The sequence below is a fragment of the Leptosomus discolor genome, chromosome 8 (assembly GCF_034619465.1).
Source record: "Leptosomus discolor isolate bLepDis1 chromosome 8, bLepDis1.hap2, whole genome shotgun sequence".
Classification (NCBI taxonomy): domain Eukaryota; kingdom Metazoa; phylum Chordata; class Aves; order Leptosomiformes; family Leptosomidae; genus Leptosomus; species Leptosomus discolor.
Window position 1 is genome coordinate 2,016,975 of NC_141398.1, and position 22,956 is coordinate 2,039,930.

The 22,956-nt window shown below is 46.3% G+C and overlaps 1 protein-coding gene across 1 annotated transcript; it reads right to left on the minus strand.

The window, feature by feature from the left end:
- Positions 1-758: 758 nt before the first annotated feature.
- Positions 759-21,368, minus strand: FBXO15 (F-box protein 15). Its single transcript, XM_009948569.2, has 9 exons — positions 21,256-21,368; positions 19,273-19,377; positions 14,937-15,179; positions 14,450-14,659; positions 12,482-12,611; positions 10,382-10,464; positions 9,056-9,201; positions 3,407-3,531; positions 759-1,028 (listed from the first exon to the last, which is right to left on the minus strand). The coding sequence occupies exons 2-9, from the start codon at positions 19,362-19,364 to the stop codon at positions 759-761; spliced, it is 1,299 nt and encodes a 432-aa protein (XP_009946871.2). The 5' UTR covers positions 19,365-19,377; positions 21,256-21,368.
- Between the last annotated feature and the right edge of the window lie 1,588 nt (positions 21,369-22,956).

A 22,956-nucleotide genomic window follows, 5' to 3' on the forward strand; every position in this document is an offset into this window, starting at 1 on the left:
GATGTGGTTCTATTAAAAAGGCAAGTCCTGCACTGTTGGAATCATCTCAAAAAAGCCCTTCCATTAAATCACTCTTTCATACTAACCGATTCCTTTTCAAGGCAATTTAAACTCATTCTGCTAAACGAGCACTATTATATTTGCAATAAAATAAACATAAGTACTGTTTTTATGCTTGCCTATCAGGTAAAGCACCATTTTAAAAACACTGCAGTTCTGTCTGTTGCAGAGTACTTAAACACACACATTTAAACGTTGCTGGTGGTTACTCTGGTTTTACTTGGACGAGTTGGTCCCTGAAGCGCGCAGAGATACAAGTGGAATCTTTAAAAACATTTTTAATGCTTACAAGCGTTTATACTTTCTCTCACAGAAATCGTCCTACCACTTGGATAAACGATGCAATTACAACATTCAGTACGGAACACTAACAAAATCATTAAAAGCAGCTGCAAGAAATCCTGAGGCACTAACAGACAAACGTGATGTAAGGCTTCGCGTAACTTCGATACGCCCAGTACCAGGAACAGCCTCGCGACCACGTGATGCTCAACAGAGAGGAAAAACATCCGTTTATATCAACACGTCTCCTCAACCCCTGCGATGCCAATTAAAAAAAAGACAAAAATGCAATTGCGTTTGTCACTGAAAACCTCGCAGGAACGGTCTTGCTCGTTGGTGACGATTTTAAACATCAGAAGTTTGGTGTGGTTTTTGTCAAGTTTTTTTAAAGCAGGGAAATCAGTGACCCACTTCAGTCAGTAATCTGTTCCATACCAGTTATTTACCTTTGTGGTGCTTATATAAAGGACCAACCCGACCAAAAAATACTCCTTGGTTTCCTCCAACCACACCAGCTCAGCACAGACTTTACCCTCTGAATCCGCATAGTCTGTGGTGTAGATGGGACCCGTGTAGTCATAAAGGCCGGACGCCTTGGAAGACAGTTTCACGTGAACCGAGGCACTGAAACACCAGAAAGGCTTTCCAGTTTCATCCAAGAGAGTAACATCCATCAGGCAGCAGTCCTACAGACACAAGGAGAAGCGATTATTTTCCCATGCCACGGCAGAGTAAGCAGATCTGTCCCTGGTTTTAGGAGAAGTACCAAGGGTTCAGACAGCAATTTTTGGTACGAAGGCTAAAAACTCAAAAATGTAAATCGGGAGCACTCCACTGACTACTGCAAAGCAACCAACACTTAGAGGTTTCCCACAGAAACCACAATTGCAACACACAGGCATCAAAACCGGTGCTACGCCAGGCAGCACCGCCAACCCGAATCAGACGTGGTTTCTCCCAACGTTTTTTAAGCCTTTCACGCCTCCACTGTTAGTGCCCTTGCCCTTCAAATAACCACAAATGTCAGTAAGGAACCCGGGTTTAAACTCAGGTGCCAAACTTGCGTGAACGCAGCAGTGTTTGCAAAGAGAGACCCCCAGCCCCAACGCAGGGCACCCTCAGCAACCACCCGCCCACACCGGCTGTAAATGAAAGGCACGCGGCGCTTCTTGCACGGCTGCGCGCTTCTGCTCCCCAAAAGGTAACAGCAGTATGTCTTTCTACCCTCCAAACAACCCTTCCTTTTAAAAATTCTTGAAAATATTTCTTTACAACAATGACACCATTTTACGATGCCCTTGGGTACCTGCGAAGTGATGGTTTCACACGTGCCTTAAAAGCACACGGGTCGCGTGTCACTGTTAATATCAGCTGTCACCTGCTCTCGTGGGTTCTGAATCACTACATGGATCAGATTATCTTCATTACGCCGTACACACGCATTACATCCAGGAGCACGCCACGCTCCAAAAGCGCAAACAAACCAACATCGCATATTCCACGCCAGGAAAAATGAATGTGGAATGCTTTATTCCACTGGCCTACAGAGCTGTGCTTCCGCTGCTTTAACGTTTCTCTCACTATCAGAGTCCTTCAACCAAGCGACCCAGAGCAGACGGCACAAACACAAGAGGCACCGTGACACACACCGTTTTCCCAAGTTTGTTACCGCAGACTATGCTGAAAACACAAAATTCAACCAAATCTGATGGCCGTTTAGTAACTCATATGAGTTATAAATTCACTTGAAGCAAGAATGACTGTTTTCTGGTCTGATATCTTGCCTATCAAAGGCCAATTATGAAACGTGAAGCAGGGTGGCCGTGAACATTGGGTTTTTTTTTCTTCCCATGTATTTCCGACTACCTGTACTTCAGCAATTAATTTTTTACAAAAAAATACCCAGAAGTGCCAAAAAAAAGCTTGGTGGTTTTTCTTCCTTATAGAGTATTGGACAAAATTCAAATAAATTCATAGTAGTGGCGCGTTCTGCTGCTGTGGCTGATTTTATTTGGCCTTCATATATCTTAAGAGTTTGAGAGATTTATGTTAAAAGCCAAACTGAATTCTACCCACAGCTGTGTGTTGACATGTGCAATCTCTCACCACAAAATGAGGGGTTTAAAAAAAAATTGGCATTATTTATTTTGTCCTAGAACATTCAGTATAACTTACGCTGTAAGCACAGAGGACAGAGCCAAACTACAGACTACAGCCATAGCCCGCTCTGTCCTCTGACAGTTCATTTCCCAGAGTTTTATGTGCTACTCATGATTATTTTGATGGGGAAAAAAAATTCTGCCAAACAGCTGTAAATCACATCGAATCACAGGTTTGGGTGGGAAGGGACCTCAAAGACCACCCAGTTCCCACCCCCTGCCCTGGGCAGGGACACCTCCCACCAGACCAGGTCGCTCCCAGCCCCATCCAGCCTGGCCTTGAGCCCTGCCAGGGAGGGGGCAGCCACAGCTCCTCTGGGCAGCCTGGGCCAGCGCCTCACTGCCCTCACAGGGAGGAATTTCTTCCCAAGATCTCACCTCAATCTCCTCCCTTTCAGTGTGAAACCGTTGTCCCTTGTCCTGTCACTACAGGCCTTGGTTAAAAGCCTCCCTCCATCTTTCTTGCTGCCCAACATACACTGCACTACAGCGACGACAGAACTGCACCGTATTTCCCCGAGGGTTCCAGACTTATTGCCTGAAAAAAACCAAAACCCAACCCCCCACCAAAAGCACATCGGCAGCACATTTTTTTGTCCAGCATTTCCAAGCAGTGCTGGTCAGTCACAGCATCTTCGCGGAGTGGAAAGCGCTGGAGTCTTCACACATGCGTGATGGGTCTATCGCACCATCACGACTCTAATACAAAAAGGATAAAGTTTTTTTTTTTTCCTAAAAGTTCACATCAGTTTTGCAATATTTGAATTGAGGGTTTGTTTTTTTTCCAGTTACAGACACCTTCCACAAATAAAAACATTGTTTCTAAATTAGCATATTTAGGATGCATAAACACAATTCTCTTTCGAGATCAGCATTTCCCGAAACAAAAACTATTTCTGACTGACCTTCACATTGCCTTTCAACACATCTGTTTCCCAGGCTAAGCCAAGAGTCCCAGTAAGAGGCAAGTGCTTCGTGTTGTCCTTCAAGCTTACAACTGTGAGCTTCAAATACCCATCTGCAATGTCACCTGAAAATATTAACAATATATGACATTATATGACTACAAATCAAACTAAGCCCAAGCACACTGTAAATGTTCTCTCTGCTTCTCTCCACGTCTTTAGTTTCCTCCCACTCCCCGATACCCAACGCTGACACACGCCAACAGCTCGATGACATCAAGCACATTACACAGAATTTAAATCCCAGTTCGGGGCTATGATCCCGTGATCCACAGCAGAAGCAGCAGCCAGAAAGAAGTTTAATATATTGGCGTATAAAAATCCGAACGCCACCTGAGGGACTTGCGCAAGGACGCAGGGAGGAGTAAATCCCACGTTCAGTGTTTCAGGTTCATGCCACCAGTGCCCCCATCACTGCCCACTCCCCAGAAATCAAGCTCAACACATAACACACCATGAGATACCCCCCCGCTCCTGGGGTTTTTTTATTTAAAATCTCTCTGCTCTGTCTGGTAGCTCCTGTAAGGCTGAGCAGCGGGGTACACGGGTAACGGCCACTCCTCCCTGGAAAGGATACTGCAGCATTCCAACTGACAAGCAGTACGCCTTGATTCGAATCCAGGGTTTAAATCATGGATTTGTTCATTTTTTAAATAGCTCTCCAAAGGCTCGCTTCCATTTTTTTTGACAGATTTATTAAGATTTCTTTGTGATTTTTAAAAAGAAAAAATATTATCACTAAGCATAACCCTATTTCTTCGCTATGGCCTCCTTTCCCCCCAGAAGAGAGTGACTTTTTTAATCGTTCCTGTTCCCCATCAGCCCCTGGATGGCAAGAGGACAGCTGAAGGGAGTAGTAGAGTTTTAAGACGCAAGTGGCAAAAGCAAGAAGTGGTTTGCCTGGGGTTCTCCTTCCATCGAGGCCAAGCGGCAGCAGGAGGCTGAAGGCGGCAGCAGCAGCAGCGGAAAGGCCGGCTCCGGGTCCAAAAGCTGAGGCCCGTGGGAAGGAGCAGCACGAGCCTTTGCCCGGGGGCTACCGAGGGCGGGCAGCGGGAGGCAAAGGGAGCGAGCGAGGGAGCCCACAGCGTCCCACAGCCCCCAGGAGCCGCTCTGAACGGGTACTGCGGGGCCAAGCAGCTCCCCGGAGGCGCCTGGCCACCACCCAGCGCTGCAAAGCCACCGCTGCCCAGGGGAGCCCCAAGAATCCTTCCCGTGGGGAGGAGGCAGCAGGGTTTTCAGTACAGAGGGGCCGGAACAGGGGGTGCGAACACAGGGGAACCACCACGGCTGTGCCCAGGAAATATTCAGCAGGGCTGAAGGGAAAAGGCACCGCTTCTGGCAGCGACACCCGCTGTCCTCGCAGCGAAGCCCCCGAGAACTCGGGGAGGAAAGCGTAAGCGGGATTCACCCTCGGGATCCAGCGCCAAGCGCAGAAAAGGCGATGAAGTCAACAGCTACCCAAAGGGTTCAGTCCCCAACCTCAGTAAATCAAACCCAACGACACGATTTCACTCAAGATGAAAACGTTTTCGGTGAGCGGTCACGCTTGGCCGAGCGAAGGCTGAAAGCGTGCGTTTAAAGCTGAGCTTTTACACATGAGACTGCCAACGGCCCCGGTGGACCAGCGTTTTTTTCCAAAGGACTATTCAGTTATCTGCCATTCAGACCTGAATGGGAGCAGCTATTCCTCTCGCTCCGTTCAAACAAATGAAAGTTTTAATGGAATACAAACAGATCGAAAAAAGCTTAGTGCTAATGAATTAACGAAGCCCAGGACATCTCTGCTGTTGCGTGGCATTAACAACCTGAATGGCTGCACTGCTGGATGGGTCCCCTGGCTAAGGTAAGGGATAAATCCCCCGCTGCAGCTCTTCACCGAATGGAAATAGGCGACACAGATCAGGGATCTGAAGGGTAATTACTCATGGTTAGTTGATCCAGTCTTTATAATTTTACTTTTTTTTTTTAAATATAAAAGCTCCATTGCAGCCCTCATATCCGGAAGGCAGAAAAAGCATGCCTAGAAGCTGCAGTGCCACGTACTGACATCTCCCCTTCCTCGTGCCTGTCAGGTGAGGAAAGGAAATGGAAGGAGCTGCGTTAAAGACACCCAGGGAGCCACCGAGGAAGCAAAGGGGACAGGGCTTTCTTCAGCCTGATCTACAGTTTGTTTCATTGTCCCCTTGTAACATCTACAGTCCGGAGTTTATGCCAGACACGTAGAGCAGCAAAGCAGCCCTTTAATCAGTATAGGTTATAGGGAACAAATATTTCCAAATAAAGGGAATACTAATACAGAGAACGTAGATCACGTAGACGAACCTCAGGGGAAAGAAACACACAGCCCAGGAGCTCAAAGGCACTTCTTTTCGCTAAAAGTCAAGCGAGTTTCTTTCGCTAACCAAGCCTTTGTTGTGATTTGACTGTCATTTTCACAGGGAAGGCTGGGCTTAGCACTAATTCCGCTGGCAGCCACGAGCCTCGCCCTGACCTGCTGAAATGGTCATTTAAACTTGCAAATCAATCTTCAAGGTCAAGCCAGAACATTTCAAATACACGTGTTATTTTACAAACAAACCTTAAAACCCCTCTAGACACACAAAAGTTTTGCAAGCACAACACATTGACTTACATCAAGGAGTAACACTGAAAAAAACAGACCTTAGACTACCCTATGGCTACAAGGCTATGCTTAAAAAGCTGAAAACCTAGGTAAACACATTTCAAGAATGTTTATTAAAAAGCTAGATGCAGTGTTCATGGATTCTACGAGTCACATGAACAGCCCGCCACAGCTTCCTGAAAACATGAAAACTTTTCTAGGACTTTCAGTTCCGTTTGGAAGCATTTAGCATATTCACCCTACAGCATCTGTCAATGAGACCACGTTGTCAAGTCTGTCTAAATGGAAGGAGGCATCAAATAAAATGCTAAAATGCAGCCAAAACGGAGTGGCAAAACAGCTAGTTCCTGCAGTGCGAGCATCAATAACAGCAAAAAAAAAAAAAAAAATAGATCAGAAGCCGAAGATCATCAGTTCAATGAAGTGTGATACAACTTTTTTAATTGAGTGCTCAGAATCTTGCAGAAAGCATTGAAAATAGAGCAGCAAAACGAAGCGTGACATTAACAAACACTAACAAAAAGCAGGCAAAACCAAAACCAAACGTCAGCAAACCAATCAGTTATTCTGCAGGGTAACAAACGGGCTGGTAACCTAGGAGTGTCTACAGCTTCCTAAAGGGAACCAATAAATAAGTAAAACCCCAGTGTAACAGCTGAGAACTGGTCTGTGTCTCAGGTGTGGAAAGTCCCACTGGCATGTCACATCCATCATTTAAAATTCCTGGGTAGAGAATGTTAAGAAATAGCAAGACTCCTCGCTACGTCAGAGCCCTCCCGGAGCGCGGGACAAGGAGCATCACCAGAACGGAGCTTAAAACCAAAGCGCAAACCCTCAGAAACAACCAGCTTGGACAAACCTGCGCTGCTGACCACATCCAGAAACATCACGTTTACCAGAAAGAGCGAAGTGAACAACAAATTACCGCAAAGCTACGTGGCAGCAGCCGTAAGCTGCCTCACGACATCGTTTTTGAACACAAACTATGGAGGAAATCAAGCATTTTCCAAAAGGAATCACTGTGCAAGCAGGAGGAAGGGACGAGGTGACAAACGAGCTCGCTGCCCGCAGACCCGCGGCTGCAGCTGGCTGGTGTCCTGCGAGAGCAGGAGCCGGCGGCTGTCGCACAGCTCAAGGACACAAACCCGGAACGGTGCAGAAAACGCTCGTGAGCGGAAAACAGATCCTCTAACTAGCACAGCGAGACAGCATCACACCCGGAGCTCCCGGACATTCGCTGCGACTTGCATAAACATCAGCTCAGTCTTTAGCAGAAGTAGCCTCCAACCAGCAAAAAAGCGACACCCACGAAGAGAGTGTGCCACGGCCTGCCTCCTCTGGTGGAGCTGCAGTGCTAGAAGCACAGAAATTTCGTTTTGGAAAAGGAAACATGACATTCTCCTGCGAGGACAGGCTGAGAGAGCTGGGGGTGTTCAGCCTGGGGAAGAGAAGGCTCCGGGGAGACCTTACAGCGGCTTCAAGCGCTGACAGGGGGCTGCGGGAGAGGTGGGGAGGGACTCTGGATCAGGGAGGGCAGTGATGGGGCGAGGGGTGACGGTTTCACACTGAAAGGGGGGAGATTGAGGTGAGATCTTGGGAAGAAATTCTTCCTTGTGAGGGCGGTGAGGCGCTGGCCCAGGCTGCCCAGAGGAGCTGTGGCTGCCCCCTCCCTGGCAGGGCTCAAGGCCAGGCTGGATGGGGCTGGGAGCGACCTGGTCTGGTGGGAGGTGTCCCTGCCCAGGGCAGGGGGTGGGGACTGGGTGGTCTTTGAGGTCCCTTCCCACCCAAACCGTTCTGGGATTCACCTGAAAAAAGAAAACGGAAAAACACATCCCAAAACTCAACACCCAACCCCCTGTCCATTATAGAATAAAGTCTTTTTTTTTTTTTTTTCCTGAGGGTACAAAGAGGATTCCTTGAAGAACACCTCAGGAGAGATTCCTATTGCTACATGGGTAGAAAGTCACTGAAGTTTTACCCTTATAAATATGGCTCTGTTACAAGCTTGGAGCTCTTCAGGAATCTGCAAACATACACTGTTTCAAAATCAAAGGACTACCACAGTCCACGCTGTGCACAAGGCTACAGTCTGAATGACAGTTCTTGGAGTCATCAAATACAAATTAAAACTTAAGAAAGTCGTGGGGAAATTTGTTCTAACACTGTAAAAGCACTCAAGCCTGGTAACAGTGCCCTCTGCTGTCTTCATCAAAACCAGGATTTTCTGAAATCAATAATCAATTTACACTGTTTAATTATAATCGTTTAATTTTAATACTTTAAGCTGTCTCTGCCGACAGAAAGAGCTGTGTAGCTGTAGGCAGGGCTGGGCTGAAGTTAAGTCGGAAGAGAGAACACCCACCTATTTTGCAAAACCCCAGCAGAACTATTAAGTTGGGCTGTACGTGAACAAGGACAGCCAATCACCTCTCATTGAAAGAAACGTTAAGAACTGGAAAAAAGCAGCACAGTTAAAAACAATCACTGAAACTATTACACAATGGAAGGATGTCAGAATAGGCAACCTGAAGTTGACCTAAATAAAAGCTCTAAATCTTAAATCTCACAGTATCTTCCACAAATGCATTTAAATATTTAATCTGCCAACGCACCTACAGCATACTTGAGAAGAATTCCGCGGAAATCAGTCTCCAACACATAGGAGGACAAGCTCGCTCTCCCTTGCAGCACACAACAAGCGCAAGGCTTGCACCACAAGCTGGGCCACTGAGCTGAACCAAGCAAAAATATCCTGCCAGGCTGCAGAACTTCCACCCCAGGCCTGACACCACGGCAGTGTAACAGCCTCCGCAGCCGGCAAGCGCAGGTATAAAGAAATCACACGACAAACAAAGATAGCTTACCCTTCCAAATCCATTTCAGCTTCCCCCCTTAAAACAGAGATGCTGGATAGAAGACGTACAACACAGCAGGGATCATTTTAAAAACGGTTCTGTCAACTCTACCTTTCCTGCAGAAGAGGCTCCTGAACGTCCCACACAGGGAGGTGCAGCTCCCACCGTGCACATCGAGATGCAGGCTGTAGCCATGCAGCCCGTATTCTGGGTCAACATCATCCCCCACAGGCTGGCGAGGCGGGAGGGCGTACCGACTTCAAAAAAAAATCATCACAACAGAATTAAGCAAGGGGGAATGACGTAACAGAGCTACAGTAAATAGCCCTACACTGAGACTATCATCTTAGGAGAGGTTGTAAGAGGGGAAAAAATTATTAGAAGATACAGCTTTTCTTCTTTACTAATGGTTTTGAAAAAAATCAAACATCTCTAGTTCATCATACTTTTTTTGAACTGTCCAACCCAGTGTCTAACACTCCTAACCAGCTGCCCAGCCTAGCCAAAGGCAGGAAATGGGGCAGTCAAGGTACACCCGCTAAACACCAAAACATGGACTTGTTCGGGCAGAAGAAATGCATCAGCTTGGCTACAAATCTGCAAGCCAGCTCCCGACAGACCGCTCTGCACTAGCAGCTATGGGGTCATTTTGTCTGTGCCCAACCTAAACCAGAAACCACTGCACACAGAGGACCAGAAGAGCCCAAACCCCAGAGGCCACTGAGCAGCTCCTACGTAGGATCCTCTCTGGTAGTAAGGGAGATGGTGCCAAGCCCGACCTTCCGGGTGAGAAGAGGCAGACTACAGGAGGCAGGCGAGACTACTGGTAGATACAACTGCATCTGAGCAGAAAGCTGAGGGGGGCAAATAAATTCCCCAAATCATCCTCTAAAGCTAAAAGCCTCCATCCTCTGAAACAGTTCACAGTGTATAAACAGTTATTTCACCATCCACTGCAATATGCACAAATACTTCCTAGGAAACCCCACTCGTTTTTCAATAAGACTCAAAGACAAATGCAGGCACCTTACCAGTTTAGTAGCATTTTTTTTCTCCCCTCTTACACCGCTAAAGACTATTTTCCTGCTTCCTAAAAGGTCTTCCTGCTTTTCGAGGTCTTTCAGACAAGATGAGGGATAAAAAGACTGCTTGTGAAAAGGGAGAAAGTATGGACAGTGCATTCCAAACTTTCTCAACACAGCAAGTACTAGTACACTTGTATGAGTAAATTATCTCCTTAATAGCACAACAATAGTCACGCTTTGGTATGAAAATACTTCCACAGCTTCGCATACCATTACTGTAACTGTGGTTTGTATTAAACAAGAATAGTTAATTACTGCCTAAACATAAAGCTCTTACCAGCAGCCAGTTTTAACTCAAAGCTTTATTCAAAAGGTTATCTTTATTACCCACAAAGGAGAAACCAAAACTTACGCAGTAGCAGAACCCAAAGTGCTCCTCTCAAGAAGTTGATGATAATGAAGGCTCGCCATAACAAAAGCAATTTCATTTTCCTCCTGAAAAGTTAATTACAGTAGATGCATTTTCATCTGGAAATAGGTTTTTTTTCCACAAGGTCTTCCTGGGTATTAAAATTCATAGATAAATGCTGCTGCTTATTACTCTGCCAGTTACTGTAATAACGTTAATAATGGCTTGCTTTAACACTCAGACTCCTCCAGCCGCTACTGTCTTTTCACCAGAGTACAAAACACACGTTAAAGATCACAGCCCTCCTGTACCCTGGGGAAAGGGAGGGAAAGGAGCTGTGCCAGGGCAAAAAGCAGCAGCAGCAGCCCACGAACTGCACTTCTCTAGCTTCCACTTACCACTTCAAACCAGACACCTGCAGCCCAACAGGCCTTAGGCCCAGCTGCCGAACACCCCAGCACCAAGCCGCTTGCCGCGTGCGAGGCGCCGTGTGCGGAGGGCTGACACCGCTGAGGAGCGCCGAGCCAGCCAACAGAAATACCGAATTTCAGAGCAAAACCCCAGATGTCTGCGCCTGATTACGGACTCCCAGGAAAACGGCAAGACGTACCTTCCGCGGGCTCCGAGCGAACTTCAGAGCTCCAGGGGAGAACCAAACAGAGCCAAAGGTATCCATTTACTTCAAGAACAAAGAAAGCTAGGATTTCAGCTCTTTTTTTTTTTTTTTTTTTTTAAGGAAAAACGCATTTTTAAGTCCTACATTTGCAAACACGTAAGTCAACAGCAAAATTATTCACTGCCAGCAGCCTGCTACTGTCCTGAGAAGTGGACAGCTATTGTTTCCATCTCTCTGCGTTACCAAACAGAAAATTACATCCCTTACTCAAACTTTTTTTTTTTTAGCTACTCCTGCACTTTTGAAGTGCAAAATTACAGCTATGAAATAGCTAATGACAGAGATTTATCAGTCACAGAGTCTCTCAGCCCTTCTCTATCCAAATACCAGAAGGCCCACATAACTTGTCCCTAGTTGTTAAAACTACCAGCGTCAACAATTTCTGTTAGTCAGCTAACCTGCGTAAAAAACTGGTGTAAAACCCCAAGATTTGTGGCATTTACGGTTACTACACCCATCTACGGTTAACTGCTTGATGTTGCTCTGCCCACACAGAGAATAACAACAGCTGTTCAGAAAAGCAAGCAGGGAAAATATACTAGAGTGAGGCACTCGCTAATTAACAAATTTATGGACCTTAGTTATGGCTGAACCATTTCCAGGTGCTGGAAGTGCCCCCTCTCCAAGCCGGGGAAGGGGCAATGCGCTAGCCAGGCCACAGACCACAGGGACACCAAATCTACCAAACTTCTGAAGACACAAAAGAAACGGCCGTTCACTTATCGAGGCTTTTCATAGATTGAGACAACCCGTACCAGGCTCAGGCAGGTCAGCCAGAATCAAGTTTTCTAGGAAATGGAGACCTTTAAGTAAGAGTGAAACAAACACTCCTGTGGTTTTGAACCCCCTAACTTAGACACTTAATACCAAGAGCTGAATATCCCCAAAAGGGCACGATTTACAGCGCTCCTACGGCTAGATACGACTACCTGGTGACGTAGATTCAAGGAAACAACTAGCAAAGTTGCCTCGTGGGAATCCATCACTTTGAGTGATGGGGACAGGGCAAGGCATGAGCCAGGGGAAGAAGCACACCTCTCCTCAAACCGATCTATTTAAAACATCTGTAGGATGTCAAACTTGGGCATGAGAAGACTGCAAAATAAACACAGCTGAACACAGAAACAGGATCAGGGCAGGATCTAACGCACTACAATACTGGACAGTTCTCTTCATTAGAGGTGCGTTGTTCTGAAAAGTGCAGATACTCCTGTGGCAGCTCTTCAGAGTACAATAAACCATCAACTAGCTGTCCCTACCTGTACTTCCTTGTTGTTAGTTTAGACAAGATTCGTCAAAATCCAAAGAAGAAAAGATGAAGAAAAAAACCCCCAAAACCCAAAAGACTCCCCAAATCCCAAACTACAAGGGAAAAGAACCTGCTTCTTCAAGTCACAATCAAGTATTGAAACAAAATGTTACCTTACCTTCCAAAGTCCTACTAAGAGTCCCGGATCCAGGCTGAAGAGCTGGACGAGCTTATCAGCACCAACTGCTGCACTACCTGCAGTCAGGTCAGCAAGATGGTACTCAGCAACTAAGGAACGTCGACGAGGTCTGTGAAAAGAACATCCAGAATGTAGCAACGAGACTACGTCTCCTCACTCACGTAAAAGTTCAGCCTAGTCTCATTTTTAACGCCGACATCTGACCACCAGCACGTGATGAAAAGGGTTTTGAAAGCACTTGGCACGCACAGCCATAAACTTCACTTCTGAACAACCACAGCAGGACCTCAACACCCAACAAGAGAGGAAACAAAAGCCACCACAGGATGGCCTAATACACCACTTTAAAAAGAAGAATGACTTACACGCTTGCCCAGTATTTCAAAATAGCCACAGAATGGCTTTATAAGTTGTCTTTCGTACAGTGTTGGCACTAGATGGAATCGCTGAGTATTTGTCAGTATGAAGCAAGGTACTGAGAAGGTAAATTCTTCCTCCACAGGAGCAAAATTCCAAGGAAAGGATCCAACCGTACATACAATAAACTAAAAGCTTCTGTTAGAGGAAGCTTTCCTGGTTTAGAAAATTATTTGTAGATTTTGCCTGCAATTAAAGCAGTTTAGCTGCCTAACACCCTTTAACTAAAGTTCACACTTCACGAGCGTTCTTATCGGCTGATGATGGATAAAGAAGAGCAGAGAGCGGAGCCTGGGTTACCTCTTCAGAACGGAGAAATAACTCTTTCTCAACCCCCTTGCAGCCTTAGGCTCTTACTATATCCCATGAGATCTCCCAGGAGTATCACAGTAGTACCACCGACCACTACACACCGCCAGGAGGTCAGCCACCGATGGGAACTGCGTCACGTTACCTTGGACTGTAAGATTTGGGGCAGGGACGGGACATCGACCCTTTCCATCTTTAAGTCAGTCAGGCTGGTATGAATAGTCCTGCACTAGCTCCCTGTAGACTTAACATTCTGATGTTTGTGAAATCATTACCTTCATGTATATTCACAAGCTCCAACCACTTCTGATTCTGTGAAACAAACACCCTGACTGCCTGTCGGTTTTCTTTTACTACTTTCTACGTAGGAATCATCTTGGTTAAACAACTGCATGTCCCACACAATTGGACCGCAAGACCTGTTTAGCTGACTCTACACAAAAGGCTTCTCTTGATTATTGTTTTAGGTAAATACTTTGCTTCTGCTTGAGGAACATGTTTTTGGTAGGTGAACAACAATTCTCTCTTTTCAGAGCTGTACTGCTAGAAGCACGTAGCTGATCCTGCATAGGCTGAAATGACACATAAGACACAGACATGTGGAAAACTCCTTGACAGCTACCAAATACATACATGCCTCAAATACATATTTATAATTTAAGCAGCTTCTTTTCAGAATATAATGCCATAAAAGTACTGCACACACAAAACAACAGCTATCCCACACTGTGCTGGGGACTTCTTTTTTCCTTACATACACGCAGCCAAACACCAAGTTCCCTACATGCACATACCCACCTATCAGATAGAAAAATACAAATGTTAGTAACATGGAGTACCTGGTTGTAGCCACATAAACATTGATGAACTGTTCCAATCTAAGTGTCTCACACTAAACTCTCCTAGATTTGTGTTTCATGCCCATTTGCAGCTATGCCTTACCTTTGGCTTCCCAAGGCAGGACCCACCAGCCTGTATCTTGCACGCCAGTAGCTACATGAACCTATGGATTTTTAATGTCACAGCTTGCTGGGTTGTATCTATTTATTGCTAAAAAGCTCCACCAGTGAAGAGAAGGACACAGGCCTTGGAAGGAAGATTACAGAGAGGCTTTCTGAGAAAGAACCAACTTCTTAAGTCAAACCCAGGTCAGATAGCTCCTACAGACCCAGTACCAACCAACGGCACCAAAACCCCACCAAAAATCCTGTTAGAACTCACCCGCTCCTGCTGGGAGCTCTGCTGTGGGCAGGCAGCAGCGGCATAACTCCAAAGAGCTTCAGGGTGGTCAGGATGCCCAAGCACGGCCAGTCTGCACTGTACCAAAGCACAGTAACAGATGCCTCCTTAAACGACAGCTTTGCCTTCTCCATTACGTGTTTCATTCCACTTTTGTCCTCCAGAACAATTATCCAACTCAAGCCAGAGGCTCTGTTATTTAGAAATTGAGAGGGGGGTGTTTAAAAATAGTAATAAAAAAAATAATTCTCAAAATGACAAAACTTAAACTGTGTTTCCAACGGAATTTTTAAATTTCTCCTGTTACTTAGGTTTCTCTGGCTAGGTCATTTAGGGGCTATCATTGTACCTTCCCATTATGACAGACACTTTATAGCTCTATTTCCATACCCCCCCAGCATTTCCAAAGCCATCAAGATGCTGTACGTTGCTCCCGAGGGCGTACTGCCCGTGACAAGGCATTGCTTACTTCACAGCTTCTTTGGTTTTACGTGGAAGACCTGTATAAGGATCTACAGGTTTAACAAGTCGCATTACTCTGGCTTTGACAGCAGTTATTTGTTTGGAGATGTATTCTTTCTTCCAGTACCCAGGCTTTCTATCAGGCAGAGCAGCACAGCCCAGGGAAACAGTTTCTGCTTGTTCCAATTTCATCTTCCAAATTGTCCTTTTTGGTTGAAAACAACTGGAATAGATTTTCAGCCAGATGCCACTGAAAATAAAAATAGAATAAAGCAGAAAACCACATAAATTTCAAGAAGAGTTACTTAATTATTCTTACATGCATGTCTCGGCTACCACTGAGCACAGTGTTAGCAGAAAAACAAAGCCCTAGATGATCAGCAACCCGGGTTTCATCTCAAGCTAAGTTTGTAGCAGATTAGAAACTGTAGCCTCCTGGGTACCAGTCCCGAAAATGCAAAGGCACAGTTGTACACTGTCCCCCATTTTGACCTTCCAACAGCTCACATGAGGTCAGGTTCCCTGGTGCAAACACGAAGGCTTAGGAACCCAAAGATGCTGGATGTCAGCAGTTCTCCCAGGTTATCTCAAGAAATGCGGACTCTCTGAACACCTTTCTTATTCTGGGTTATACCTCCTACCAAACGAGATCCACTTATGACTTTCTGCCCTGCCACAGGGGGAAAAAAGAGGGAAAAAAAAAAAAAAAAAAAGAGTTATTCAGTTCATTCTTCCCATTTGCCAGTAAGGTTGATAAACATCTCAACTACTCGTGCTCTAGAAAACAGGGTCAGCCGATATTGGGAACTGCTCACTGTTTCATGCCTCTCAACAGCACACTGCAGCTTTTAAAAAGCCTTCCTTCCCCTTATGCTGCTCCTTCCTTCGCAGACACTGAAGCAGATTTTAATTAAAAAAACCAACACAACAAAATCATACATGTCTGAGAGAAAGCTACCCTGAGGCAACAAGAACAGCTAAGTCATGTCTGTCTTCCCCAGAACACAGGATCCAGGGCGAAGCTCCGAGGCAGCACAGCCACACTCAGTGACTGAAGTGAAAACTGATGAAGGTTAAGCAGTTACTTTTGAAAATTCCACCCCAAAACAACGATGCATCCACCTCACACAAAACCAGCTACTGGACAAAGTGGTTTAATCCCTCTTACTCAGCAAAGACAACCTGGACCCCTCAAGTTTCTCACACGGCTCCAGCTGAAAGTGGGGTGGAGGAGGCCATTTATAATCACCTCTGTTCGGTGGTGGTACCACCGTCATGTCAATCCCTTCTGCGCTCTCTTTTGAAAAGCTCAGAGGAGAGATGTCTTTGTGAAGAGATCAAAGAAACACGCAACAGCAATGATGGGTTCACCTCTTTCCTGTCAGGAGAAATACACCCCAGTAGCTCTAGGACAGTTCAGGGAATATTGAGTAAAAGGAGTTACCAGAATTCAAACAATCTGGGAACAAAGGTCTCCAGTAAGTTTTCTAATTTTAAAGCACTAGCCACACAGTCCACATAACCGCACTAAAGAAAATTAATAGCAACAGAAACAAATCCTCAAGAGGAATTCTCTACCATTTATCAGCAAGATTACCTTCACCAGTCCTCACTTATCCCCAGGCAAACTCCCACTAACGTGCTTTGGAATGCATTTTCCCCTCCTCAAAGCACTAAAGCATTCAGGCTCTTTGTCACTGATGCAAACGTACTCGGGAATTTTGCAAAAACCTTCCAGCCTGCTTCTCTGCAGACACACAGTCTCCCACTGCCATTTTTTGAGTCAAAGCTGTTTAAAACACACAGACCCATAAGCTTCTGTGACTGGTAAAGGGTGGTGGTGGGGGGTCACAGTCAACATGAGCTTCCATCTTTCCTTTCACCAAAATCGGGGCGGGGGGAGAGAGAACAAAGATTTAAGATACTTCAATTTTGAGACCAGAACAGAAAAGACAACCCAGCTATCAGTATAAAATATTTCAGACAGAGGGAGGAAATTCTCATTTAACCCCAAAGCAGCTAAGAACTGGGGGATGATGACAACAGAGATGTCCTTGAGACACCACCATCAGGGGAAATTCCGCTGTGTATCATCCAACTGGTCTCATTCAGCCTAAAAAGTCCAGCACAACATCCTCCTACAACCCTCTCCTGTTAACTAGAAATGCCTTCCCAAGACAGACATCCTTGCTTTCACAGGGAGAGATACTCAGCATCTGGCTGCACGATGCTGAAAAGACAGGGCTTAGTACTGGCCCTTTCCTGCATTTGGAAGGTGCAGTCTCAGGCGACTTAAGCTGAAGACAGAGTTGCCACCCACACCTACCACCCTTCTCCTCCCTCTCAGTTACCTTCTGCTTCGTCCCAAACCAGAATCGTGCAAGCAGATGAGAAATCAGTTCAAGAAGCTCACAAATTCAGTCAGGGCAAGGAAGCAGAGGAGAAAAAAAAGGGGGATCTTGGAATCACAAGTGTTTAGGGAGGTATCACTGCCCCGTTATCCTCAACTTCTGAAGAATTCAGGGCAGGCAAATCAAAAAGGCACCCATCAGGGAAGCACAACTTTGCCTCTTTCACAGCAGAATACGTCCCACTTTTGCCTCAAAGTGTTAAGTAGAATATTTATCTCAAGGCCTCTTACTGGATGTTGTAACAAGGAGCCAACCCAAGCTCTTACTGCTGACTCAAATGCCAGAATCAGACACAAACTTACTTGACCACAGTGGGAAAGAGCTCTGGGCAAGGCCAAAAGATCTTCCCCTCTGCTCTGGCTTCTCACCTCCTCTCATACAAGCACTTTCTGCTGGTGATCAAAACCCTCAGGCTTTTGGACAGACCATCGGTGCGACCTTCCCACACTGCCTGACAGGAAGGCTGGAATAACACCGCATGCCGGGGCCAGAAGGGTGCAGAAAGGGGGGTCAGAAACATCTCCTTGCCTTCAACAGCTACCTTGAAGCCACCAGTGCCAAGGAGCTGTTAAAGCACAGGCGTGATTTGAAGAGCCCAAAGGCAAAGCACTCTGTTAGGCAGCACAGATGTACCACGATGAAAGACCCAAGGTCCTGCTGCATCAAGGACAGCAGAAATGTCCTCAAAAAGATACTCTGCCTAAAAACCAAGGTCAGATTTGTCACAGAGATATGCAGGGACTTCGGTGAAAACTTCTGTTAATTCACCACAAGATTCAGGGAACCCAGCGGGAAGAAGTGAGCTGTTCCCACTGAACCAGCCAGTCTCCGAGATAAGGGGAAGTATCTCTCCCTCGAATCCCGTTTGTGCACACACAGTAATCTCTGTGGAGATTAGAAAACGGAAGCAGGCATTGTCGAGATGGAGACAGATGAACCAGCTTCCCTTGAACAGCCACAAAGATTTTATCCTGCCTCACTGCCCTGAAGTGGAAAACACACATTAAGATACACAATTCGTGTCGGCCACGCAATTTTTATCTACATGCACCTGCTGACAGGCTCAAAAAATAAATCTAGATTGTGGCCTTCCCTTTAAATTCACCAGTCCCAAAGGTGCCAGTGCCAACATTAACCGATTCACTGCACAGGTTTTGGCAAATAAGTGAGAAATGGATGAACGTCAAACGCAGCAACTTCCTATACAGGAAGACATTTTGTCATTTCAACAACACTAACGTGGCAGAATCCTAGAAAAAAAAAAGGATATGGAGACATGCTAGTTACTGCATACCAACCAGGGTCTCTCCTCTTGATCCTTTCACAAAATTGTTGTGATACAGGTAGGAGCAATTTGTTAACTCTGTATTAGCAATCGCTTGCAAAAAAAAAATGTGTTATTTATCTTCACCCCCTTTTTCTTTTCATTTGGAAGTCACTAAAATTAGTCAAAAGAGCAACAGGAAAAACCCACTAGTGAATCACTTGACCAAATGAAACCCTCTGCAAAAACCTGATGAAAGAACTAAACGAGTAGGACTTCAAAAGCATGAAAAGCTGTGAAAACTCTACAAAGCTACTGGCTACACATCTCTAAGGATTGCCTGCACCAAAAGGCCTTTGTGTACCTGCACACAAAGACATATATGCAAATTTTACAACAACATAAATGCTAAGAGCAACATTTCAAAACTCTGCACTTAGTTCCCACCTCATAAACATTCCCACTAAACTTCACAGGGCTTGCACAGCCAGAATTCCACACACCACCATACCGTGAGCTACGCAGGACCGTTTCAGCAGAGCAGCTGCCAGCAGGTACCTGCATCAGTGCTCTGGCACCAGTGAAACTAAGTCAGAAAAGCCCCTAACTCAGGGGAACTCAACTGCTGCGCGATTAAGACTGCCACTTGGTGCTTCCCGCTCCCTTACTTGTCGCTGGCCAGATGACAGAAGTGCTTATTCACACAACCCACAGACAGCAGGGACGCAGCATCCAAATAGGAAAAGATCTTCAGCAGCATTTCTGACGGCAGGCTGGGAAACGAGAGGAAGAGAAACACTGTTAGGCTTGCCTGCAAGGTCCAGAAAGGACAACAGCAAAGGATTTTAATTTTGCTCCAAACCAGAGCACAGAACAAGAGAGACGGCAACTATCAGCTTGTAAATACACAAATCAACACTTGGCTGAGTTTAGGGTCTGATTTGTCTCTCTGGTATCAGACACTTGCTAAAAGAATTCACCACAACCTATTCACGTGGCACAGCACAATCCCACGGAAAGGGATGCGTTTGCATTTTCAGTGAACTTTGTTAACTTTAACCCAGTTTGACATGAAACTACCTCATTCAACTTCAGCTTCCCACTGCTCGTACCCTGATTTTAACACTTGCTCCACACCCAGCACCGCTGGCCAGAACCGTGGAGCCTCACTCTCCTCCTGCCTGGGGTGTTTGGTCTCAGGATGCACCAGCACAGAAACGGCCGAGTCAAGCAGTGAGATCATGCTCCGCCTCATCAAAACCTTCAAACCACGGGTGCTGAGGGGGATCGTAGAGTTTTCATGCATGTCAACAGAAAGACGTGAACTTCAACCTAAGAGCTGAGCGGCCCCTCGAGAACAGGAACGTTCCTGTGCATCTGCTGCCCAAAATGCAGGTGCCAGCCTAAGCACAAGCAGCGCAACACGGCCGGGAGACGAGCCACCGTGATTTTGGTGTTACAGAAGCCTCAGACCCTTCGAGCAGTACCTGGCAACTGCACAGAGTTCCAAAAAGATGGATTTCGTACTCTAGCTTTTTTGGAGCCTGATAGCACGGCAACATCAAAACCACCACGGAGAACACAAGCTGCTGCGAAAGTCAATACCTCAGCTCTGCCTCTTGTCGATTCGCTGCCGTGTCATTTACACTTGCTGATTTATAACACTTCATTCCAGGAGCATATAGCTTCCAAGCACAGAATGGTAATAACGGCAATACTCCAAGGTTTGTATTAAAACTCAGAATCTCGGTTGCACTAGCAGAGGCAACTGTGCCGAAACTCGCAGTTACGTGAAGCAACTCGCAGTCTAAGCCCAAAGCCGTTATTCCAGAAAGAATTCAGAAATGATCCTTTAAAAAGCTGCAAATTAGCTAAAACAATATGCTCGATCTAGAATTCTCAACAGTAGTTTTTGCAACCATATTGGTTTTTTTCTTTGAAGGAAGCTGATAGGAAGGATTTTTTTCTTTTTTCTTTTTTCTCTTGTCCGTCACACCAAACTAACAGCGTAAGGGATGAACGGGGCATCCAACGGCAAACACAGAAATGCCTACACAGGCAGCTACAAAATGTATAAAGCAAAGAAAATTAATTCATCTCTTATGTAACACATTCTTAGATGTTTTTTCTAGAAGCACAACAGACTTTCAAAAAGAAAACAACTGACAATTACACCGAAAGTGCCTCTTCACCGTCAGGGAGGGAAGTGTTCACCCCGCAGCAAACAGGCAGCAGCCACCTTACTCCTGCCCCCTCACCCCACTCCGCCATCCCCGGCCTCTCCGTACAAAGCAACAAACACCAGGAGAAACACCACCAGTTTAACCCCAAGCGGGCATTTACCGCAGCAAGGCAGCAGCCACTCTCGTTCTTGAGGAACCCCACGGCCCATGACTTGCAAAGCTGACGCTGAAGGGTTTGTACGACTTGGGAAACCTACGGTACTTCTGAACGTGGCAAGGGAGGCGAGGGAAAGGCGCGCCTGAAAGCGTTAGAAGGGATCACAGAGCAGGCCAGGAAAGCAGCTCTTATCTATTCAACTCCCAACATCCGACATGGAAATCTCCACCAAGGTACGCACGCAGGAACTGTGAGCGGCCAAAGCCAGCTTGCAGCGTGCCCTCCCGCCCCCGGACTGAAGGCACACTCACCTCTCAACGCACAGACCAGCTTTCGGGCTCGTGGAAGGCGTCAAACACAGGCTTTTAATCCCAGCATTTACAGCGTCAGAACGTTCCCCAGGCCTGGCAGCGAAGCTCCTCGACCTATTTCTGAAAAGCCAAAGCCGTTAGGAGGCACATCGTCACCAGACGACGCGACAGGCATACTGTGTGCACCCGGACACCCCACCTCGACTGAGCCAGGGCGCAGGGAGCACGCCACGATGTGACCAGTTCACAAACTGGAACCACCATCGCCAAGTTAAAACGCCCGACACCAGGAAGATGCCAGATTTAAACTCGTCGCTGCCGCTCCTATGATTAATCTCTCGCAGGAGTCAGGAGGGAACAGTGCCGCACCCCCAAACCAGTCAGAATCCGGCGGAGATCCAGTAAGGTCAGGCAGCGGCACCACTGTGGCCACCACGGCCAAGCTCCAGATGGGCCCCTGTGGCACGTCAAACTCACTGATCCATCTTCTCATATGCAACGTCACTCCAGAGACGTTTTCGAGCCATCCAACTCCGCTAAGCTACTAAAAGACATCAAATAAAACGATACCTTGAAAATGCCTCAAAAACTGACAAGGCTTGAGAAGAATCCCCTTGACTATGCAACAGAAACAAACTTACAGCCTCATTTCAGGTTTTAACTGCTAAAATACTGTCAACTCCGCAGACAAGGGTTAGGTCAACAGGCAAGATGGGTATCGATGCTTTTACTGCTCATTGACACATAACAATTTGGGCACAAATTACTTTCTCTCAGAAAGAAAGCAACTTTGTGTATTTCTAACACAAAAAAAGTTCTTACAATCCAACTGGCCACACTTTTTTTTTTTTCCAAAGTTTTGTGATAGTAAGAACTTTGTGAGTTGTGACAGTAAGAACTTCGTGAGTTGTAATTCCAAATACTGTCATTAAACCACACAGAAACATTCAGCTGGAGTTTCAGTCTTAATCAAACCCTTATACTTTGTCCCCACCGAGCAGGCGGAGCTCCCCATACACTCTGTTAGCCATGGTTTGTCTTGCCAGCTGACCAACACCCAGTCAATCCAGCTCTGGGTTTCTAAGCAATCAAAATGTGTTGGGGAAAAAAAAAATACCTAATTTTGAAGTACACGGGTAGCACATGTATTTAACGCACACTGTTCTTAAGATTGGTTTATGCTCAAAGAAAAACAAAAATCAGAAAACAAGAACAACTCTGCCCCACGTTGTCAACTGTGCTATGTGGGAAAACAACAAACAACTGAAGTTTTACAGGGAATTGTTGTAAGCATAACACAAAAAGACGTGCACATTTCAGCTTGGGTGCCAATCTTTGACAGACTAACAAAATTAACAACTCCAACAAAGTGACCACATACCAAACACACCCTGAAGGACGGGCAGATGTTTGACTCCTGTAATATCCCCAAGAAGTACACTGAGGCGACGAGACGAGGCCGCAACAAACGGGGTTTTCCAGAAGCCAACCAAGAGACTTGGAGCCCCAAGTCCTGTTCAACAGCAGCAGAACCACCACGTCCGTACCTGCCCGGGCGGCACGTCCCAGGCTGTGCTGCCCTGGCGCTGCTGCTCTGGGCACAGCCTGCGGCGACACGCTGACACGGACCCCAGCGACAGGCAAGATTCAGACCAGGAGCTGGACCTTGCCTTTCGCCATGCACTTCACCTGGTACGAGCA

Coding starts and splice junctions, on each gene's coding strand:
- FBXO15 (XM_009948569.2), bottom strand. CDS start 19,364: ATGCTGCTGAAGATCTTTTCCTATTTGGATGCTGCGTCCCTGCTGTCT. Junction 12,612..14,449: donor AGAGCTCCCAGCAGGAGCGG/GTGAGTTCTAAC, acceptor TTCTTTTCACAG/ACCTCGTCGACGTTCCTTAG. Junction 3,532..9,055: donor GAGCCTCTTCTGCAGGAAAG/GTAGAGTTGACA, acceptor TAATATTTTCAG/GTGACATTGCAGATGGGTAT.